The 22,701-nt window shown below is 42.8% G+C and overlaps 1 protein-coding gene across 1 annotated transcript; it reads left to right on the forward strand.

Annotated features, from left to right (window-relative positions):
* Window positions 1–274: 274 nt before the first annotated feature.
* On the forward strand, window positions 275–21,844 carry LOC117533395 (solute carrier family 22 member 2-like). Its single transcript, XM_034197096.1, has 12 exons — window positions 275–412; window positions 7,167–7,561; window positions 7,757–7,860; window positions 8,098–8,252; window positions 9,618–9,786; window positions 10,857–10,971; window positions 11,202–11,302; window positions 17,616–17,830; window positions 17,919–18,027; window positions 18,846–18,958; window positions 19,456–19,555; window positions 20,732–21,844. Exons 2-12 carry the CDS (start codon window positions 7,169–7,171, stop codon window positions 20,949–20,951), a joined length of 1,794 nt encoding a protein of 597 aa, XP_034052987.1. The 5' UTR covers window positions 275–412; window positions 7,167–7,168; the 3' UTR covers window positions 20,952–21,844.
* The last annotated feature ends 857 nt before the right edge of the window (window positions 21,845–22,701 follow it).

Consider the following 22,701-nt stretch of genomic DNA (forward strand, 5'->3'; position numbering starts at 1 on the left):
TGGCACAGGCAGTATAGACGAATGCTAAGGGCACATCCATCCATGGGGTGAGCCGAACTTTGTGAGGAAGGAAAAACTAAAATTCACACTATTAATGATACTTAATAACAAAACAATTTCCCAATTTGGAATCAATAAAGTACATCTTATTATCTTATCTTAACAGAACTACGCCTACATTGCGTACAGCGCCAATAAACTTTGGGGCTCCCCCCCCCCCCTAGTCAGGTCAGTTGAAGTGCCCCGGTGGGCAGGGGGGATATTTCTGGACTGACACTTGACCTGCCGTGACTCGGGGGGAAAAGACGCTAACTAGCTCATCATAGTTAGCCATCACCATGTCGAAACTAACCAAGCTATCTGGCGCCCAGGGGAGAGAAGAACATAAAAGACGAGGAGAAACGGGACAAAGGTACAGTAACGTTAATGTGAGGTTGAATCAAAAGCTAATTGAATTGAAGGAACAGAATATTACTTGCTAGCTTACTTTTAGACGACAGCTTCTCAAAAAATTACTATATCATAGAACTTTTTTTCTGTCATTTAATTAAAAACATGCATACAGTGAAATATTTCAAGCCTTTTTTGTTTTACTTGTGATTAGTTTACAGATCATGAAAATCACTAATCCTGTTTCTCAAAATAGTATAATATTAGATAAGACCAATAAAAACAGGATTTATAATACAGATATTTCGACCTTCTGAAAAGGTTGTTCATTTATGTACTCAATACTCGGGGCTCCATTTGCACAGAAACAATCCCTGATGACTTGAGACTAGCTTTTTACAAGACAGGAAAGGAGTTTCAAAGGATGAGTGACATGGACAAGTCTGGTAACATTTATGAGATTTGACTTGAACTTTTTTATTTTTTATTAAACCTTTATTTAACCAGATAAAAGCATTGAGATAGAATCTCATTTGCAATGCTGACCTGGCCAAGAAGGCAGCAACGTTACACATAACACAAACATATAAAATACAGAGAACACAACTAAGTAAACAAAAGACGAAAAAGCAGTCACTACATTGTGCACATTGGGACAGTAAGAAAGGCACACTGCTTATTACTGCAAGAGCAGCTGGTGGTAAGGACTTCAGACAACTTCAATTTAAAACATGCTATTGAGACAAGTGCCCTCAGTTTGAGGCGTGATTGAAGGTCATTCCAAGACCAAGGACCAGAATGAAAAAGACTCCTTTTCCCAGCCTCAGTCCGCACGGCAGGAACCTGGACCCGTATCCAGGCACTGGGTCTGAGGTTGTGCGAGTCACAAACTGGAGCAAATCTGGCACATATGTGCAGTGGAAGCTTTCCTAAAATGGCTTTACATTAATAAAAACCAATGCTGCATCCTACACATACTAAGTGAGGACCATCCAGTTAGGCTACAGTGTGCATGATGAGTCCTATAGGGTGCATTTGATATATAACGCAGTGCAGCATGGTACAGTGGGTCAAGTTTGGCCAACACAGTGGGACAGGCACATCTATAAATGGTATCACCGTAGTCCAGCTGGGACAGGAATAAGCCAGAGACCAACCTCAGAACTCATCTTGATAAGACTTGATCTGGACATGTTGAATGAAACACAATTAGGGAAATACCAGGTGGCTCCATCACCAAATAGTCAGAATAAGAGTAACCCAATCAAATAAAGTGTATTAGTTCTAAATGGCAAGCCTCTAAAACATAGGTGTGAATATCAATCAATCAATGTTTATTTAAATAGCCCAATATCACAAATGTTACATTTTTCTCAGTGGGCTTCACAGTGTGTACAGAATATCAGAATGACAATACGATACCCTCTGTCCTTAGACCCTCTGTCCTTAGACCCTCTGTCCTTAGACCCTCTGTCCTTAGACCCTCACATCGTACAAGGAAACACTTCCAGAGAAAACCCACAGTTTAAAGGGAACATGGGAGAAACCTCAGGGAGAGCAACAGAGGAGGGATCCCTCTCCCAGGACGGACAGACGTGCAATAGATGCCGTGTGTAATAGTACAGGTTTTATTGAAACTGGAACCTCAAAGGTGGGGAAGGTCATTTTGGAGAAACCAGCTCGAGTGCGCTAGAATTTGAAAATACACAACCGGAAGAAATCTGCTACTTCCTTACAGAGCCCCTCCTCCAACACACGAACGCGCACATGACCAATGAGGGCACGAGATAAGTTTGTGCCCAGATGGAAGGCTGACAGGCAGGTAGGCCATCCAGTTACTTTTATTATGTATTTATTGTCAAAGCACTTCAGATATTCATTGCTATCGGGATGTTAAGAGCATTCCATGGAATATAACAAAAAGTGTATCTCGAGCCGGTTTCTCAAACGTACCCCACCTTTATCTCAAAGTACAGTATACAAATCATCAAATAATTCGGTGAGAGGTCAAGTATAAAGATACTAGAAACGTTAGGGCACACATGTTGACATTGTGCACAGCAGGTGCAGAGCTCCGTACAGGGAAGGCCAACAGAGAGGCCTGGAACTTTCCACTCTCTCCACACTTTGCATCTTTGCAATACAAGACTGTATAACTCCATACCAAGGGTTTGGGTTCGGGCTGGGACACCATATCGCTGTCTGGAACATGTTGTTGAAATACATAATCTGTTGGCGGCAGATTTTGCGAGGCTGCATCTGTTGTTGATGCAACAAGTTTGTGCACATCAGTCCATTTTCCTTTTTCTGTTTCCATATAGCAGAAGCCCAATTCTCTTGCGACTGGCAAAGACTCTTGCGAGCTGGCAGAGAGTCCACAATGGGCCAGATTGTTGAGGGGGAGAAGGTGAAGAGCATCTGCACAGCAGGAGTCAGCAGTTTGACATCACTGTACATTGATCAGGAGGAGGCAGACACAAGGATGGTGCTCCATACATCTTGCAGAGTCATATTCCCGCATCATTGCGAGGTCTGATGACACAGGTGTGGAAGTACTGCTCATATATTATGCAAGCAAATACATGTTTGGTTCATCTCTAGTGTACATGCATGCAGGCCATGGAATGAGAGAGAGATGTCCCCATCAACACCACATGTGAGAACATTGGAAAAGACACGTCTAACTGTCTCCCAGCATGTCGTGCACTCACTGGCTGTGGCTCAACAAGTAGTTTGTACAGAATAGGAAGACAACAGCATCAGCAGGTCGTTTTGTGACCCTGACCAGAGCTGGTTCAGTGCTGTGGGCGGGACGGAAACCGGACTGGAATTTCTCAAAGAGGCCGTTTAGTTGGAGATGGTCCTGAAGCTGGGCGGAAACCACACGTCTAACTGTCTCCCAGCATGTCGTGCACTCACTGGCTGTGGCTCAACAAGTAGTTTGTACAGAATAGGAAAGACAACAGCATTCACCAAACTCAAGACCCATCTGAGCGAGCTCAAAGATCTGGCCCATTGTGGACTCTCTGCCAGCTCGGAAGAGTCTTTGCCAGTCGCAAGAGAATTGTGCTTCTGCTATATGGAAAAAGGAAAATGGACTGTTGTGCACAAACTTGTTGCATCAACAACAGATGCAGCCTCGCAAAATCTGCCGCCAACAGATTATGCATTTCAACATGTGAAGAGCAATGTTCCAGACAGCGATATGGTGTCCCAGCCCGAACCCAAACCCTTGTTATGGAGTCATACAGTCTTGTATTGCAAAGATGCAAAGTGTGGAGGCAGTGGAAAGTTCCAGGCCTCTCTGTTGGCCTTCCCTCTACGGAGTGTGTCCCCTAACGCTTCTAGTATCTAGATACTTGACCTCTCACAGAATGATTTGATGGATTGTATATTGTACTTGGAGTTAAGGTTCCAGTTTCAATACAACCTGTACTATTTACACCTATGGTTTAGAGGCTTGCCATTCAGAACTAATACACTTTATTTGATTGGGTTACTCTTATTCTGACTATTTGGTGATGGAGCCACCTGGTATTTCCCTCTCCAAATATAATGACCCTCAGAGTGAGCATTCTTAACTTATAAGCTATTGTGCCACTTCTCCCCCATTCGGAGTTTGACTGTCTCAGAGAAGAGCTAGGCCTATGTCTAAAGAAATCTCATTTGCAATAGAACTGTACCAGATATTTCCATACAACTACTGGTTAGTGTTCAATAGCACCTACTGGTTAGTGTTCGATAGCACCTACTGGTTAGTGTTCAATAGCACCTACTGGTTAGTGTTCAGTAGCACCTACTGGTTAGTGTTCAATAGCACCTACTGGTTAGTGTTCAGTAGCACCTACTGGTTAGTGTTCAGTAGCAACTACTGGTTAGTGTTCAGTAGCACCTACTGGTTAGTGTTCAATAGCACCTACTGGTTAGTGTTCAATAGCACCTACTGGTTAGTGTTCAGTAGCACCTACTGGTTAGTGTTCAGTAGCACCTACTGGTTAGTGTTCAGTAGCAACTACTGGTTAGTGTTCAGTAGCACCTACTGGTTAGTGTTCAATAGCACCTACTGGTTAGTGTTCAATAGCACCTACTGGTTAGTGTTCAATAGCACCTACTGGTTAGTGTTCAATAGCACCTACTGGTTAGTGTTCAATAGCACCTACTGGTTAGTGTTCAGTAGCACCTACTGGTTAGTGTTCAGTAGCACCTACTGGTTAGTGTTCAATAGCACCTACTGGTTAGTGTTCAATAGCACCTACTGGTTAGTGTTCAATAGCACCTACTGGTTAGTGTTCAGTAGCACCTACTGGTTAGTGTTTAATAGCACCTACTGGTTAGTGTTCAGTAGCACCTACTGGTTAGTGTTCAGTAGCACCTACTGGTTAGTGTTCAATAGCACCTACTGGTTAGTGTTCAATAGCACCTACTGGTTAGTGTTCAATAGCACCTACTGGTTAGTGTTCAATAGCACCTACTGGTTAGTGTTCAGTAGCACCTACTGGTTAGTGTTCAATAGCACCTACTGGTTAGTGTTCAGTAGCACCTACTGGTTAGTGTTCGATAGCACCTACTGGTTAGTGTTCAATAGCACCTACTGGTTAGTGTTCAGTAGCACCTACTGGTTAGTGTTCAATAGCACCTACTGGTTAGTGTTCAGTAGCACCTACTGGTTAGTGTTCAATAGCACCTACTGGTTAGTGTTCAGTAGCACCTACTGGTTAGTGTTCGGTAGCACCTACTGGTTAGTGTTCAATAGCACCTACTGGTTAGTGTTCAATAGCACCTACTGGTTAGTGTTCAATAGCACCTACTGGTTAGTGTTCAATAGCACCTACTGGTTAGTGTTCAATAGCACCTACTGGTTAGTGTTCAGTAGCACCTACTGGTTAGTGTTCAGTAGCACCTACTGGTTAGTGTTCAATAGCACCTACTGGTTAGTGTTCAATAGCACCTACTGGTTAGTGTTCAGTAGCACCTACTGGTTAGTGTTCAGTAGCACCTACTGGTTAGTGTTCAATAGCACCTACTGGTTAGTGTTCAATAGCACCTACTGGTTAGTGTTCAATAGCACCTACTGGTTAGTGTTCAATAGCACCTACTGGTTAGTGTTCAGTAGCACCTACTGGTTAGTGTTCAATAGCACCTACTGGTTAGTGTTCAATAGCACCTACTGGTTAGTGTTCAGTAGCACCTACTGGTTAGTGTTTAGTAGCACCTACTGGTTAGTGTTCAGTAGCACCTACTGGTTAGTGTTCAGTAGCACCTACTGGTTAGTGTTCAGTAGCACCTACTGGTTAGTGTTCAATAGCACCTACTGGTTAGTGTTCAATAGCACCTACTGGTTAGTGTTCAGTAGCACCTACTGGTTAGTGTTCAATAGCACCTACTGGTTAGTGTTCAATAGCACCTACTGGTTAGTGTTCAATAGCACCTACTGGTTAGTGTTCAATAGCACCTACTGGTTAGTGTTCAGTAGCACCTACTGGTTAGTGTTCAACAGCAACTACTGGTTAGTGTTCAATAGCACCTACTGGTTAGTGTCCAGTAGCACCTACTGGTTAGTGTTCAGAAGCACCTACTGGTTAGTGTTCAATAGCACCTACTGGTTAGTGTTCAGTAGCACATACTGGTTAGTGTTCAGTAGCACCTACTGGTTAGTGTTCAATAGCACCTACTGGTTAGTGTTCAGTAGCACCTACTGGTTAGTGTTCAATAGCACCTACTGGTTAGTGTTCAATAGCACCTACTGGTTAGTGTTTAGTAGCACCTACTGGTTAGTGTTCAATAGCACCTACTGGTTAGTGTTCAATAGCACCTACTGGTTAGTGTTCAATAGCACCTACTGGTTAGTGTTCAGTAGCACCCTCGACCAATCAGCAATGGTATATCTTTTAGGGATTTCTGTTTTTCTGAGTCCTATGTTCCTATCACCAAAAGTACAATTTCCGTCTAAACTAAAGCTAAGTTTACAGGTCTATAATTCAGTGTTTCTTTAGTTAAATAATTGTCTGACTATTTGGTGATGTAGGACAGCCACCTGGTTCATACCTCAGCAAATCTGAAGAGGATAAGAGAGGTCACTCTCAAGTTATGGGCTTTTTTGTCACCTTTCCCATTCGACCTGGTCCAATTTGGCTCTTTTTCAGGGGTAGTTAGTTCTAAAGAACAACCAAGAGTCCAAATGAAGTCAAAAATAAGTTACAATTTAGTTTCATTCAACATGTCCAGATCAAGTCTTATCAAGATGAGTTCAAGTCAAATCTCAAAAACTAAAGCCTGCTTTGAGGACTTGCTGCTAGACTATTAGATGTGTTTGAATGACATGAACGTTGTCCAATATATTAACTTCTTAACGTCCAAGGCTCAAGCGACTCAAAGACAACTCTGACGTCCGCAGAAAACATGTAAAACAAGTAGCCTTTCCTCAGATCACTGATTAACAGCATCACTAACTTGCTGCACACGAGACGCAAAGCCCAGCGGTCCAGGGAGGCCCTTGTGATGCATTTACTGTATGTTTCTGACTCCTGTGTTACACATTAAAATGACACACTTGTTCTGACGTCTGAGAAAGCTGATCGTTTTAATGTTCCACCTTTTTCACCGTAAGCAACAACGTCTTTCTGAGGACCTTTGCTCCTTCTTGTCCTGTTTAAAAACCCAAAGCCAAAGACATGTCAGCGATACCTCAGTAGAGAGATGCTCAGAGCTCACTATCAAGGCTGCACACACTGTCTTTTCAATTATTTGTGAGCTGTTTTTTAAAGAGCTTTCTTTAGCCATGACCACTTTTGACGACATCTTGGAGGAAGTGGGGACGTTTGGCCGCTGTCAGAAGCGGATCTTCGCCCTGTTTTGCTTGGTGTCCATGCCCTGGGCCGGGGTCTACGTGGGCATCGTCTTCCAGGGATTCACCCCGGATCACTGGTGCAGAGACCCCGCGGTGGTGGAGAGGAGGCAGACGTGTGGATGGAGCCTGACGGAGGCTCGCAGGCTGACGGTGTCTCAGGGGAACAGATCTGAGAGCAGCTGTGAGCGGTACGAGGTGGACTGGAACTCCACGGCTCTCAGCTGTGATTCAGGGGAGCTGGCCCTCAGCAGAATCCCAACAACGGCTGCCTGCAAGGACGGCTGGGAGTACGACTACGAGGGGAGACAGTCCTTTGTTACTGAGGTTAGTAACAAAGGAAGAAACAATGCTAATATAATTGTCTTCTTACAACTCACTGTTTCCCAAGTTGTGTCGTGCATGTTTGGTGCAGAAATATACATTTATTTAAAAGGAATATATGAGATTTAACAAAAATAGCCACCAGCATGAGAAGAGAGAAATCCTTTCATGACTAACCTGTGTGTGTGTGTGTGTTAGTTTGACCTGGTGTGTGCAGATGGATGGTTGGTGGATTTGTACCAGGCTTCGCTCAACGTGGGCTTCCTGGTGGGGAGCATCGCCATCGGCTACCTGGCGGACAGGTGAGCTTAATATTAGTCTCAATCTGTTTTTGACAGAAAATAAAATATCAGAAAAGTGATTAGTAAAGTATCTGACGTGCAATTCCAATGCATTGCAGAATCAAATCAAAATGCTAAAGAGGAAAACAGGTGATCTTTTACATGAGTGTGGAACAAGCTATCTACTCATACATTGCTGCTACATAAACCTGTTTTATAAAGCATTATTTCTGTCATCGTTTCTCTAACTCTTCTCAGGTTCGGCAGGAAGATCAGCTTCCTGATGTCCAACGTGCTGAACGCGGTCACGGGGATCATGGTGGCCATGGCTCCGAACTACGTGGCGTTACTGGTCTTCAGGACGCTGTGCGGCTTCGGAGTGAAAGGAGGCTGGGTGGCCGGATACGTGCTGCGTAAGAACGACCTTTGACCCCACAGCTGGGATTTACAGACTTCTAACACCAATGTCCCTTCCTTGTTTTTCTATCAAGCCACTAGACGCCTTAAACAGATATGTTTTACTCGTTTTCTTTCCTTTATATTACTTACAGTTGAAGAGTTGCTTTGCCTCCGACGGTTTGGACTAGGGATGGGAATTTGAAATCAAATGAATATTCGATTATATTAGACTCACAAAAAAACGGTTAACCGATTAGCCGAAATCTACATACCCTATACACACCAAGTCGAATGTGTCAAATGTATTGAACTGGTGATCACAGTTGACAGCTATAGGCCTACAGCTTTCATGCTTAAAACATAACTTGGTTTTTAGATGAAAGAGGGATCAGACACGAACAACATAACGGGTTAGGGTAACGTAACCCGTGACAACAGAGATCAACAACCTGTAACAGGGCTATGCACAGAATGGAGCTATTCAATACTCATTGTTCTTTAAGAATATGAGCATGTCTACTCAGGGGAGAGGCGGGTGCGATTCACAACCAGGCCAGCTGTAGAGAAGACCCTCTCAGCTGGGATTTGAGCATAAGATGAGGTTTGAGTCTGCGTGTAGGGAGGGGCAGCAGCCATATCGTTATCTAGAACTAGATCTGATGGATTTGGACATAAACGCGAGTGAAGTATAACCGGACGCGAGAGAGAGAGAGAGAGATCAGCAGCTCTGCCCGCTGTGAGGGACCGGTGAGCGGAGCAACACACCTTTAGACCGAACACACTTAGCTATGGCACTGTCGTATACATTGAATTATTCCATTTGATCATATGTAATCAACTTCGGCACCCCTCCCAACAACAAAAGAAAGAAGAATAATAAAAAATATTCATAACCCATATTCGAATACCTGAATCATTTTGAATAATCGATTCATCGTTCCCATCCCTTGTTTGGATGATATTATACGATAAATAACAAACTTTGACACGTGCAGAGAAAAGAGGCCTTTACAGTCAAAACTCAAAGAAAATAACAAACAACTTCTTTCTGTCTTGATAAGGCTTATATAACTCGATAACTTAAAGGGTAATTGAACGTCCGTCACTTTAGAGGAGGCGCCGTGGGGATTGTAGTCTTTCATAGTGTTAGTAAAGTGTCTAATATTCCGTAAAAAAGCAGACACATTGTATTTATTTTGTACGTCGTACACCTCGTCCAAAGCATTGCAGAATCAAAGCAAAATGCTCAAGAGGAAAACAGGTTGACTACAGACGTCACAATTAGTTGGCCTTTCTTATAAAAACAAAATGCTGGCTCTAACAACCAGCTTTGTTATTATTATTATTATCAAAACACGTTGTTATTGTTATCCTCTCAGTCACGGAGCTGGTGGGGGTGGAGTACAGACGCACAGTGGGGGTCCTGTACCAGATGTTCTTCAGCGTCGGCATCCTCATCCTCCCTCTGCTCGCATACTTAATCTCTGACTGGCGCTGGCTGCAGGTCGCCATCACCGCCCCTTACTTCATCTTCCTCTCATACTACTGGTGAGAAAACACAATGTAATGCTTTAAACATGGAGGGAACCGGTTCTCAGTTTCATCCCACAGGCCATCACACTGTTAAACACCTTAGAAAGAACATCCATAACATTCATCTGTTTGCAACTTACACATTATTCATCTAATACATCATATATGTATATAGACTCTCCTTTCACTATTGGATCTGTTGTATTGTGTTGCACTGTTGGAGGAGCCTGTGACTTAAGATTTTCATTTTCATAACTACAGTGTTAATTACGTCAACGAAAACTATGACGAAATATATATTTAGTTTTCGTTGACGAGACCAGACGGGACTAAGGTGTTAATGGTGGACTATCGGACATTCAAAATGCAGCATATTTCCCCCAAGTGTCCGTCTTGTCGGTCAAAACGCATTTTACGCTTCTAACTTGAAATATCATTATTTCCGCTCTCTTCACTCCAGAAGAGCGATCTCCCTGTGCCTGTATGTGGCGGGGGGCGGGGCCTAACTCTCTCCCTCTCTCTCTGTGTGCGGGGGGCAATGACTTTGGATGGTAGAGCTATGGTCACTTTTCCAGTATGAATTATCTCCATCACAAAGCATACGTAACTAAATAAACACATATATAGATTAACTACATAACAGATGACAAATCCAAAAAGAAATAATAGTAATAATAATATTACAAATACAAGAATGGATACATTATTAATACTCAGGTATACATTCATTCCCCAATTCATTTCTATTGAAGTCCAAACAAATTGAAACATGTAAGCCGCTGTAAAACGATGTTACGTCGACTTACAACCACACTATAGTGCATTGTGAACTATGGACTCATCATGTCCAATAGCAGGGTTCATATAAAGGCTTTATTTTGACCTTTGAAGCTTCCTTAGCAGACATTCATTCTTGCAGCTTCAACACTTTTAGTTCCCTGCTTTTGGTGTACATAATTCATTGGTATGATGGTTTCTCCTAAGCTGGATGTCCCATTGGACCTCGCAGTATTAAAACCTTGTATATTTGCAGGCAACAATACGAACGTTGTTGTGTTTGCTTGATGAGAGTTTTGTATCTGCAGGTTTATCCCAGAGTCTCCCCGATGGCTTCTCTCTCAGAAACAGAATGCCAAAGCTGTGAAGATCACGCAGGCCATGGCCAAAGAGAACAAGAAGACGCTGTCCAAGAACATCGAGGTACTGCTGGGATTTTAAAAAACAAACAAAATGCATCTGGTAAAATAGAGTTAAGGAAAAGAAAAACACTTTTTTTCAAACTGTATTTCCTGCTTTTAACACCGCTTTCTTACATTTTTCAAAAGCGAGCACGATATTGAAAATGTTGCACACACCCATCCGCTGCATTGCCGAATCAGCGCTTTGTTTATATGAATTGTTAAGTATTTGAAATGGTGCATCTTCTGCAGACTCTGACGGATGATAACGCACAATCCCGCACCGCCTCCTTCATGGACCTGATCAGAACTCCAAACATGAGAAAAAACACTCTCATCCTCAGCTTCAACTGGTGAGTAAGAATGTGATTGTAGCTACAAATTACAATGTTTATGTTTCATGACATTTTGACTGAGATTAGAGTAGATGACTACAACTCCCAGGGTGCCTTTCAGTCTGAAACAAATTACTTGAAAGGAACATTTGACACATTGTATGTGGATTTTCAATCAGTGTTGATGGTAAATGTGCTCAATTAAAGTAAGACATTCTTCAGTGCTAACTTAGTCAAAAGTGCTAACTTAGTAAAAAGTGCTAACTTAGTAAAAAGTGCTAACTTAGTATAGCAGTCAAATGAAATCTTATTTTACTTCTTGAAAGCTCATTATGTTCGTTAACAGCTGTGGGTTTTCAGATTGGATTGTAGGTGTGAGATTAGATTAATCTAACAACATGAAATCCTAAACTAGTGGTGTAACATAAAATGTACAGAGGTTAAATAATTGCTTTACTTTACAGACACCTTAACAAGCTGCAGTGTTAATGTTAAAGGTCACCTGTTATGCAAAATCCACTTCTCCATGTCTCTTCTACATCAACATGTGTCCCCCTCTTCTTCATGTCTCTTCATGTCTCCTTCTACATCAAAATGTGTCCCCATCTTCTTCATGTCTCTTCCACAGTCAACATGTGTCCCCTCTTCTTCATGTCTCTTCTACATAAACATGTGTCCCCTCTCTCATTCTCCTTCTACATCAACATGTGTCCCTCTTCTTCATGTCTCTTCTACATCAACATGTGTCCCCTCTTCTTCATCGTCTCTTCTACATCAACATGTGTCCCCTCTTCTTCATGTCTCTTCTACATCAACATGTGTCCCTCTTCTTCATGTCTCTTCTACATCAACATGTGTCCTCCTCTTCTTCATGTCTCTTCTACATCAACATGTGTCCTCTCTTCTTCATGTCTCTTCTACATCAACATGTGTCCCCTCTTCTTCATGTCTCTTCTACATCAACATGGTCCCCCTCTTCTTCATGTCTCTTCTACATCAACATGTGTCTCCTCTTCTTAATGTGTCTTCTACATCAACATGTGTCCCCTCTTCTTCATGTCTCTTTACATCAACCAGTGTCTCCTCTTCTTCATGTCTCTTCTACATCAAACATGTGTCCCCTCTTGCTTCATGTGTCTTCTACATCAACCATGTGTCCCCCTCTTCTTCATGTCCTCTTCTACATCAACATGTGTCCCCTCTTCTTCAGGTCTCTTCCACATCAACATGTGTCCCCTCTTCTTCATGTCTCTTCTACATCAACATGTGTCCCCTCTTCTTCATGTCTCTTCTACATCAACATGTGTCCCCTCTTCTTCATGTGCTCTCTACATCAACCTGTGTCCCCTCTTCTTCATGTCTTCTTCCACATCAACATGTGTCCCCTCTTCTTCATGTCTCGTTCTACTCAACATGGTGTCCCCCTCTCTTCATGTCTCTTCTACATCAACATGTGTCCCCTCTTCTTCATGTCCTCTTCTACATCAACATGTGTCCCCTTCTTCTTCATGTCTCTTCTACATCAACATGTGTCCCCTCTTCTTCATGTCTCTTCTACATCAACATGTGTCCCCTCTTCTCCATGTCTCTTCTACATCAACATGTGTCCCCCTCTTCTTCATGTCTCTTCCTCATCAACATGTGTCCCCTCTTCTTCATGTCTCTTCTACATCAACATGTGTCCCCTCTTCTTCATGTCTCTTCTACATCAACATGTGTCCCCTCTTCTTCATGTCTCTTCTACATCAACATGTGTCCCCTCTTCTTCATGTCTCTTCTACATCAACATGTGTCCCCTCTTCTTCATGTCTCTTCTACATCAACATGTGTCCCCTCTTCTTCATGTCTCTTCTACATCAACATGTGTCCCCTCTTCTTCATGTCTCTTCTACATCAACATGTGTCCCCTCTTCTTCACGTCTCTTCTACATCAACATGTGTCCCCTCTTCTTCAAGTCTCTTCTACATCAACATGTGTCCCCTCTTCTTCATGTCTCTTCTACATCAACATGTGTCCCCTCTTCTTCATGTCTCTTCCTCATCAACATGTGTCCCCTCTTCTTCATGTCTCTTCTACATCAACATGTGTCCCCTCTTCTTCATGTCTCTTCTACATCAACATGTGTCCCCTCTTCTTCAGTCTCTTCTACATAACATGTGGTCCCCTCTTGCTCTTCATGTCTCTTCCTCATCAACATGTGTCCCCTCTTCTTCATGTCTGTTCTACATCAACATGTGTCCCCTCTTCTTCAAGGTCTCTTCTACATCAACATGTGTCCCCTCTTCTTCAAGTCTCTCTACATCAACATGTGTCCCCTCTTCTCCATGTCTCTTCTACATCAACATGTGTCCCCTCTTCTTCATGTCTCTTCTACATCAACATGTGGTCCCCTCTTCTCCAGTGTCTCTTCGACATCAACATGTGTCCCCTCTTCTGTCAGGTCTCTTCTACAATTCAACATGTGGGTCCCTCTCTTCTCCATGTCTCTTCTACATCAACATGTGTCCCCCTCTTCTTCATGTCTCTTCTACATCAACATGTGTCCCCCTCTTCGTCCAATGTCTCTTCTACATCAACATGTGTCCCCTCTTCTCCATGTCTCTTCTACATCAACATGTGTCCCCTCTTCTTCATGTCTCTTCTACATCAACATGTGTCCCCTCTTCTCCATGTCTCTTCTACATCAACATGTGTCCCCTCTTCTTCAAGTCTCTTTCTACATCAACATGTGTCCCCTCTTCTTCATGTCTCTTCTACATCAAACATGTGTCCCCTCTTCCTCATGTCTCGTCTACATCAACATGTGTCCCCTCTTCTTCATGTCTCTTCTACATCAACATGTGTCCCCTCTTCTTCATGTCTCTTCTACATCAACATGTGTCCCCTCTTCTTCATGTCTCTTCTACATCAAACATGTGTCCCCTCTTCTCCATGTCTCTTCTACATCAACATGTGTCCCCTCTTCCTCATGTCTCTTCTACATCAACATGTGTCCCCTCTTCTTCAAGTCTCTTCTACATCAACATGTGTCCCCTCTTCTTCATGTCTCTTCTACATCAACATGTGTCCCCTCTTCTTCATGTCTCTTCTACATCAACATGTGTCCCCTCTTCTTCAAGTCTCTTCTACATCAACATGTGTCCCCTCTTCTTCATGTCTCTTCTACATCAACATGTGTCCCCTCTTCTTCAAGTCTCTTCTACATCAACATGTGTCCCCTCTTCTTCATGTCTCTTCTTCATCAACATGTGTCCCCTCTTCTTCATGTCTCTTCTACATCAACATGGTGTCCCCTCTTCCTCATGTCTCTTCTACATCAACATGTGTCCCCTCTTCTTCATGTCTCTTCTACATCAACATGTGTCCCCTCTTCTTCAAGTCTCTTCTACATCAACATGTGTCCCCTCTCTTCATGTCTCTTCTTCATCAACATGTGTCCCCTCTTCTTCATGTCTCTCTACATCAACATGTGTCCCCCTCTTCTTCATGTCTCTTCTTCATCAACACGTGTCCCCTCTTCTTCATGTCTCTTCTACATCAACATGTGTCCCCTCTTCCTCATGTCTCTTCTACATCAACATGTGTCCCCTCTTCTTCATGCTCTTCTACATCAACATGGGGGTCCCCTGCTTCCTTCATGTCTCTTCTACATCAACATGTGTCCCCGTCTTCTTCATGTCTCTTCTTCATCAACATGTGTCCCCTTCCTTCTTCACGTCTCTTCTACATCAACAATGTGTCCCCTCTTCTTCATGTCTCTTCTACATCAACATGTGTCCCCTTCGATCTTCATGTCTCTTCTACATCAACATGTGTCCCCATCTTCTCCATGTCTCTTCTACATCAACATGTGTCCCCTCTTCTCCATGTCTCTTCTACATCACATGTGTCCCACTCTTCTCCATGTTTCTTCTACATCAACTGTGTCCCCCTCTTCTTCATGTCTTCTTCCACATCAACATGTGTCCCCTCTTCTTCATGTCTCTTCTTACATCAAACAACATGTGTCCCCTCTTCATCATGTCTCTTCTACATCAACATGTGTCCCCTCTTCTTCATGTCTCTTCTACATCAACATGTGTCCCCTCTTCTCCATGTCTCTTCTACATCAACATGTGTCCCCTCTTCTCCATGTCTCTTCTACATCAACATGTGTCCCCTCTTCTCCATGTTTCTTCTACATCAACATGTGTCCCCTCTTCTTCATGTCTCTTCCACATCAACATGTGTCCCCTCTTCTTCATGTCTCTTCTACATCAACATGTGTCCCCTCTTCTTCATGTCTCTTCTACATCAACATGTGTCCCCTCTTCTTCAAGTCTCTTCTACATCAACATGTGTCCCCTCTTCTTCATGTCTCTTCCTCATCAACATGTGTCCCCTCTTCTTCATGTCTCTTCTACATCAACATGTGTCCCCTCTTCTTCATGTCTCTTCCTCATCAACATGTGTCCCCTCTTCTTCAAGTCTCTTCTACATCAACATGTGTCCCCTCTTCTTCAAGTCTCTTCTACATCAACATGTGTCCCCTCTTCTTCATGTCTCTTCCTCATCAACATGTGTCCCCTCTTCTTCAAGTCTCTTCCTCATCAACATGTGTCCCCTCTTCTTCATGTCTCTTCTACATCAACATGTGTCCCCTCTTCTTCATGTCTCTTCCTCATCAACATGTGTCCCCTCTTCTTCAAGTCTCTTCCTCATCAACATGTGTCCCCTCTTCTTCAAGTCTCTTCTACATCAACATGTGTCCCCTCTTCTTCAAGTCTCTTCTACATCAACATGTGTCCCCCTCTTCTTCATGTCTCTTCTACATCAACATGTGTCCCCTCTTCCTCATGTCTCTTCTACATCAACATGTGTCCCCCTCTTCTTCATGTCTCTTCTACATCAACATGTGTCCCCTCTTCTTCAAGTCTCTTCTACATCAACATGTGTCCCCTCTTCTTCATGTCTCTTCTACATCAACATGTGTCCCCTCTTCTTCATGTCTCTTCTACATCAACATGTGTCCCCTCTTCTTCAAGTCTCTTCTACATCAACATGTGTCCCCTCTTCTTCATGTCTCTTCTTCATCAACATGTGTCCCACTCTTCTTCATGTCTCTTCTACATCAACATGTGTCCCCTCTTCCTCATGTCTCTTCTACATCAACATGTGTCCCCTCTTCTTCATGTCTCTTCTACATCAACATGTGTCCCCTCTTCTTCATGTCTCTTCTACATCAACATGTGTCCCCTCTTCTTCAAGTCTCTTCTACATCAACATGTGTCCCCTCTTCTTCATGTCTCTTCTTCATCAACATGTGTCCCCTCTTCTTCATGTCTCTTCTACATCAACATGTGTCCCCTCTTCTTCATGTCTCTTCTTCATCAACACGTGTCCCCTCTTCTTCATGTCTCTTCTACATCAACATGTGTCCCCTCTTCCTCATGTCTCTTCTACATCAACATGTGTCCCCTCTTCTTCATGTCTCTTCTACATCAACATGTGTCCCCTCTTCTTCATGTCTCTTCTACATCAACATGTGTCCCCTCTTCTTCATGTCTCTTCTTCATCAACATGTGTCCCCTCTTCTTCACGTCTCTTCTACATCAACATGTGTCCCCTCTTCTTCATGTCTCTTCTACATCAACATGTGTCCCCTCTTCTTCATGTCTCTTCTACATCAACATGTGTCCCCTCTTCTCCATGTCTCTTCTACATCAACATGTGTCCCCTCTTCTCCATGTTTCTTCTACATCAACATGTGTCCCCTCTTCTTCATGTCTCTTCCACATCAACATGTGTCCCCCTCTTCTTCATGTCTCTTCTACATCAACATGTGTCCCCTCTTCATCATGTCTCTTCTACATCAACATGTGTCCCCTCTTCTCCATGTCCTCTTCTACATCAACATGTGTCCCCTCTTCTTCATGTCTCTTCTACATCAACATGTGTCCCCTCTTCTTCATGTCTCTTCTACATCAACATGTGTCCCCTCTGTGGAAAGAGACTCTGAAAGTTTCAGGAACAAAGATTCTCTCTCTTTTTGATCCATTTCTATAAAAACCTGTCTGAAAATGAGCTGATCAGATTTTGGCCACTTTATGATGTCATAACGATGTGTTGTCTTGTGTAACCATTAGCCAATCAGCAACCAAGGTAACCCCCCCCCCCCTTATCACCTGAATCTCCTCCTAGAGCACCATTGAGTTCTTTGTAACCAAATGTCTCTCAGAGGGGCGTGGGGAGGGGCTCCTTATTTTCATCTAAAGTAACAGTTTCGGGGTTATCTCATTCTGAACAGAACTTCGGAAAAAAACAAACAGAAATGTTCCTTGTCTCCCGCAGGTTCACCAGTGCTGTGGTGTACCAGGGTCTGATCATGAGGCTGGGGATTCTGGGAGGAAACGTCTACATCGACTTCCTGATCTCCGGCCTGGTGGAGTTCCCCGCTGCCTTCCTCATCCTCTTCACCATCGAACGCATCGGCAGACGCATCCCCTTCGCCTCCGCCAACATCATGGCTGGAGCCGCTTGTTTGATCACCGCCTTCATCCCTGACAGTGAGCCAATCAGAAGTCCTCAGAGTATCATTTCCTGGTTCCCTGAAAGCCTTCCTTTGACTGTTTCTCTCTCTCTCTTTGCTTGCAGGCATGTTCTGGTTCAAGACGGTGGCGGCCTGCATCGGTCGGCTGGGGATCACCATGGCCTTTCAGATGGTGGTGTTTGTGAACACTGAGCTCTACCCAACGTTTGTCAGGTAAATATAGAAACTGTCCACACTCTGAAAGTCTAAATTGTTGTTTGGGAGGGATGGGGTTAGGGTTAGGGTTAGGGTTAGGGTTAGGGGTTAGGGTTAGGGTTAGGGTTAGGGTTAGGGTTAGGGTTAGGGTTAGGGTTAGGGTTAGGGGGTTAGGGTTAACCAATACAAAAGACACTTCCAAAAATGCCTTTTGTATTGGTTTATTGGATAGGGACAGTACAAAGTATAGGATGTAAAAATGCTAACTTAAATCTGTAGTCACTAAATACACAAGTAAAAAATTCAAAATGCATTTGATTACATTAAAAGTCATCACAGTTAGGTTTGCCATTATTTAAGATCCTGAAAGTGAACTTTCCCTTATTGGACAGGGATTAACCTTTTCAATATCTCCTTCCCTTACGGACAACACAGTTTGTCCAAATGTTGTTGTGGTGAAAGTATGTTAGCATGTTAGCCTGCTTAAGGTCCATGCTAAAAGTTAGCAAGGTAAAATGTTATGTTACACGCTAAACGCCAGACTTCGCTGCTGTACATCCATATTAATTACCTGAATATTCTATCATGCTCAGTGAGTGTGAGATTCTCCCTAAATTGAACAGATAATCCCTTTCATTTAGCTAACAGTATGCATTTTCCACTGTTGACAGCCTCAGGTAAATGAATGTGGAGCATACACCACGTATTTGCACAGGTTTAGTGGACACAAAAGCTGTGAATTCCCCCCTCAGTGTTTTAAAAATAGACACACTGTATGTGCATATTATCTCTAACTGAACCAAACCCAATGATCTGGTTGTCTCTTCTGTCTCTAGGAACTTTGGAGTGTCTGTTTGCTCGACTCTGTGTGACGTCGGAGGCATCGTGGCTCCCTTCCTGCTCTACAGGCTGGCCGTCATCTGGCTGGAGCTGCCTCTCATCATCTTCGGTGGGTTTTATATTAATATGAGCGATAAAAAACGAATAAAAGTGATAAAAACTATGACACTTATGGTTAGAAAAATCTCTCTCGTCTCCGGCTTGAGCTTCAATCTCAGGATCCATGTGTCTGTGATCCTCTCCAGAATGGAAGTAGTCATCACATACAGAGCATCAACTAGTTCCTGAACAGTGTCCTTCACATGCTGATATCCAAGAGAGGGAGTTACACAGTCACAAGATGGAGGAATAGAAAGCAGTATTCAATGTTTACTTCAGATTAGCTCCACGTCAGAAATGAGCATGCTTGATGTCTATCTCCATAGAGGCTGAATCATCATGTTAATCACATAGCTATCATATGCCTCAAACAGTCCTGATGCTCTTCTAGGTAATCACACATCCTGTCATGTTCACAGCTACAGTTGGGATACCTTTGTTATCATGTGGACTCTGATATTGGAAGAGGACATTCAGAACACTTATTATCTTGTCTGTGTTGTGCAGGGTGTCTTGCCTTCGTGGCGGGGGGTCTGGTTTTGCTGCTTCCTGAGACCAGAGGCATGCCGCTGCCCGACACCATCGACGACATCGAGCACCCCGAGAGGTGAGAATCCAGCCGTTTATTTAATATATCCATCTTTATACGACACATTTTGGCATAATCCATTGTGTGAATAAATAAGTCTGAAAGGCTTTGTATCTGTGTGTATGTATATTTAAGATCCAGTTTCTTACCTATTGTTGAAGATGCCTTGGTGTTTTCACAATAACATGCATTCGTTCAGGGGCTGCAACCATACTTGCCAACCCTCCCGATTTTCGCGGGAGACTCCCGATTGCATTGCCCTCTCCCGGTTTCCTCCCGGGGTCATATTTCTCCCGATTTCTGACAAAATCTGATTTACTCAGGACTGTTTCCACTCAGACTTTAATACAGCTACACCATTGTTTGGTTTCCATGGCAGCGCGTCTCTTTAGTCTGAGAGGGTGAGCCAATAGTCATAGAAAACAGAACAAGAATCGACAACTCGACCCTCTGCTCACTCCTTTCCTGTAAAATACTGGTCCAGCCCACACACCCATATGCTCCATCAAGGATGGTGCTACAGGCCGCAAGGCAGTGCACTTACAACTACAATAAGCATGTTAATGTTAATCTAATACAGCTCCGGCGGTCCACTAACACCCCCCCCCCCCCCCCCCCCCCCCCCCCCGCGCGCGGTGGTTTTGAAATGCTCCCGATTTCTGAGGTCTCAAGGTGGGCAGGTATGGCTGCAACAAAGGCTAAATGTTTGTTATGGATACATTTTGGAGGTTTTATTCTCAATTAAAAGTGTTATTTATGTCATGAAATAGTGAAAAATGTTTGTTATGATTGTCGTCTTAAATTGTCCTGTTGATCCGGACCAACCAGAAACTATTTATATTATTGTTTTTTGTCATAAATAACAGTAAATGTATAACAAAAACGACAACAATAACACATACAAGTGAATGAGCACGATATCCTGTGAACAATGCAACATTAAATATTATTAAAAAAAATTGTTATAAGGCAAAAAAACAGGTTCATTTATGAAACAAATTTCAGCAAAAGGTGAACAGAACTAACTGTGTGTGTGTGGTGTGTGTGTGCTGTGTGTGTGTGTGTGTGGTGTGTGTGTGTGTGTGTGTTGTGTTGTGTGTGTGTGTGTGTGGTGTGTGTGTTGTGTGTGTGTGTGTGGTGTGTGTGTGTGTGTGTGGTGTGTGTGTGTGTGTGTGTGTGTGCGTGTGTGTTCAGGAGGATGGAGAAAGCCATCCTGAGGAACCCAGCAGCGGACCAACCTGCTTCCCACTGTAAACATATGCAACAACAAAGAAACAGCTATGGTTTAACTGCGACTGACAGAAGTATTTTTTTTTTATACTCTTTTTTGGATTTCACTGCTGTGTCAAAGTTTCCTCTGAATATTCTTACACACAGACGATTTAAGCCTCAGGGACGAGTGACGTTGGATTGAAGTGTGTGAAGAGAGACGTTAATCATGTTATTATAATTATTATCATTATTATTATTATTAGGGGCGACTGTGGTTTAGTGTGATGATCACAGGTTCAATCAACATGTTGTTGTGTCCTTGAGCAAGGCACTTCACCCTAAAAGCTCCTGCGGGTATTAGTGTTGCACGGTGTACCGATACTTGAAAGGTACCGCGATACCCTGCCGTTAAAAACGGTACGATTCCTCCGTTTCATTAGTATCGGTACTTTAAGAATGACGGGGGAAAGTACTCCGGTGAGAAAGCGCCGTTTTAATAAGAGCCGTGTGTGTTCAGCGCTCTGCTTCCACTCCCTGCACTGCAGCCGTGCCTGCAGTCCCGCCCCTCTCAAGCACGCTCTAAGTGCCTCCCCTCTCTCAAGCACTCTCTCAAGCACGCTCTAAGTCCCTCTGCCAGAGCATGTGAGAAAACGAGAAGCATGGCTGCAAGTGGGAGTGCAGCTGCCGCTGCGTCTCGGCTTGTTGTCACAAAAGACGCCAGAAGCTAAATTTGGAAGTATTTGAGCTATATCTCTGACAGTGAGGGCAAGCCTACGGACACCACGAGGCCCGTCTGTGAGACATGTTTTAGATCCCTGCAAACCAAGGGAGCCAACACATCAGACTTCGCTAAGCACCCGCAGACCGGAATCCAGAGCTGTTTAAAGAATTTAAAGACAGACAGGTTAGCGAATGTGATAGATAACATAATTACATCATGCTCAAGCCCATGCCTTCAAACAAGTGTAATTTATTTTGTGACAAACGAACGTTTTCGTAGTTTGACGAGGCAATTCATGGCAATGATAACTGTCTAATATGGCTATCTTTTTAGCTAACTTACCAATGTGGCTAACATCTGCAATATACATTTTGTCAATAATTATTTATATTACTGTACTATTACATGTTAATAAAATATAAAAAAAATTATATTTTATAAAACAAAAAGGTTGTTTGAGATGATGCTTAATTGTATTTAATACGAATTATTGTCATTTATTTTGTTTATTGTTCTCATTGTTTAAAAGTTTGTGTTATAGTTATGGTTCTGGTGTGAAATAAAGCACAATAATTACATTTAAGACTTTTTTAAGACATTTATTCCCTTTTTTTTAGAAAAGTATCGAAAAAGAATCGGAATCGCAATTCTTGACTTGGTATCGGTATCGAAACCAAAATGTTGGTATCGTGCCAACACTAGTGGGTATTGTCCACAGTATTGATGTATTACATGTCTATTATATGTCGTGTAAAGTGCTTTGAGCACTTGGAAAAAATGCTGTAATTAATACCATGAATTATTATTTTTATTAAATTATCAAAGAGCTTTCTATTAACATAACATGAGCGGAAAGTGTTTATAAAAACATGTATTAAACATTTTCCCTGACCTCACATTGAGCATTTTGGTTTTCAGTTTCTATCTTCTGCTGCATCAACTAACATCAGACATGTCTTTTTTTTGGTTGGTTTAGTCACTTAGTTTGTTGGTTAGTTAGTAAGTTAGTTATTTGATTAGTTGGTTAGTTTGTAGTTTTTAAGTGAGTTAGGTAATAAGTTAGTGATAGTAGTCAACTTGTTAGAGAATAAGTCAATCAGTAAGTGAGTTAGTCAGTTAATTTATCAGTTAGTTAGTTAGTTGGTTTGTAAGTTAGTTAGTTAGTTGGTTACTAAGTCGACTAGTTTGTCAGTTAGCTAGCCAATCAGTGAGTCAGTTAGTAAGTTAGTTA

The sequence above is a fragment of the Gymnodraco acuticeps genome, unplaced genomic scaffold (genome assembly GCF_902827175.1).
Source record: "Gymnodraco acuticeps unplaced genomic scaffold, fGymAcu1.1, whole genome shotgun sequence".
Classification (NCBI taxonomy): Eukaryota; Metazoa; Chordata; class Actinopteri; order Perciformes; family Bathydraconidae; genus Gymnodraco; species Gymnodraco acuticeps.

Coding starts and splice junctions, on each gene's coding strand:
- LOC117533395 (XM_034197096.1), top strand. CDS start 7,169: ATGACCACTTTTGACGACATCTTGGAGGAAGTGGGGACGTTTGGCCGC. Junction 10,972..11,201: donor CGCTGTCCAAGAACATCGAG/GTACTGCTGGGA, acceptor CATCTTCTGCAG/ACTCTGACGGATGATAACGC. Junction 17,831..17,918: donor CACCGCCTTCATCCCTGACA/GTGAGCCAATCA, acceptor CTTTGCTTGCAG/GCATGTTCTGGTTCAAGACG.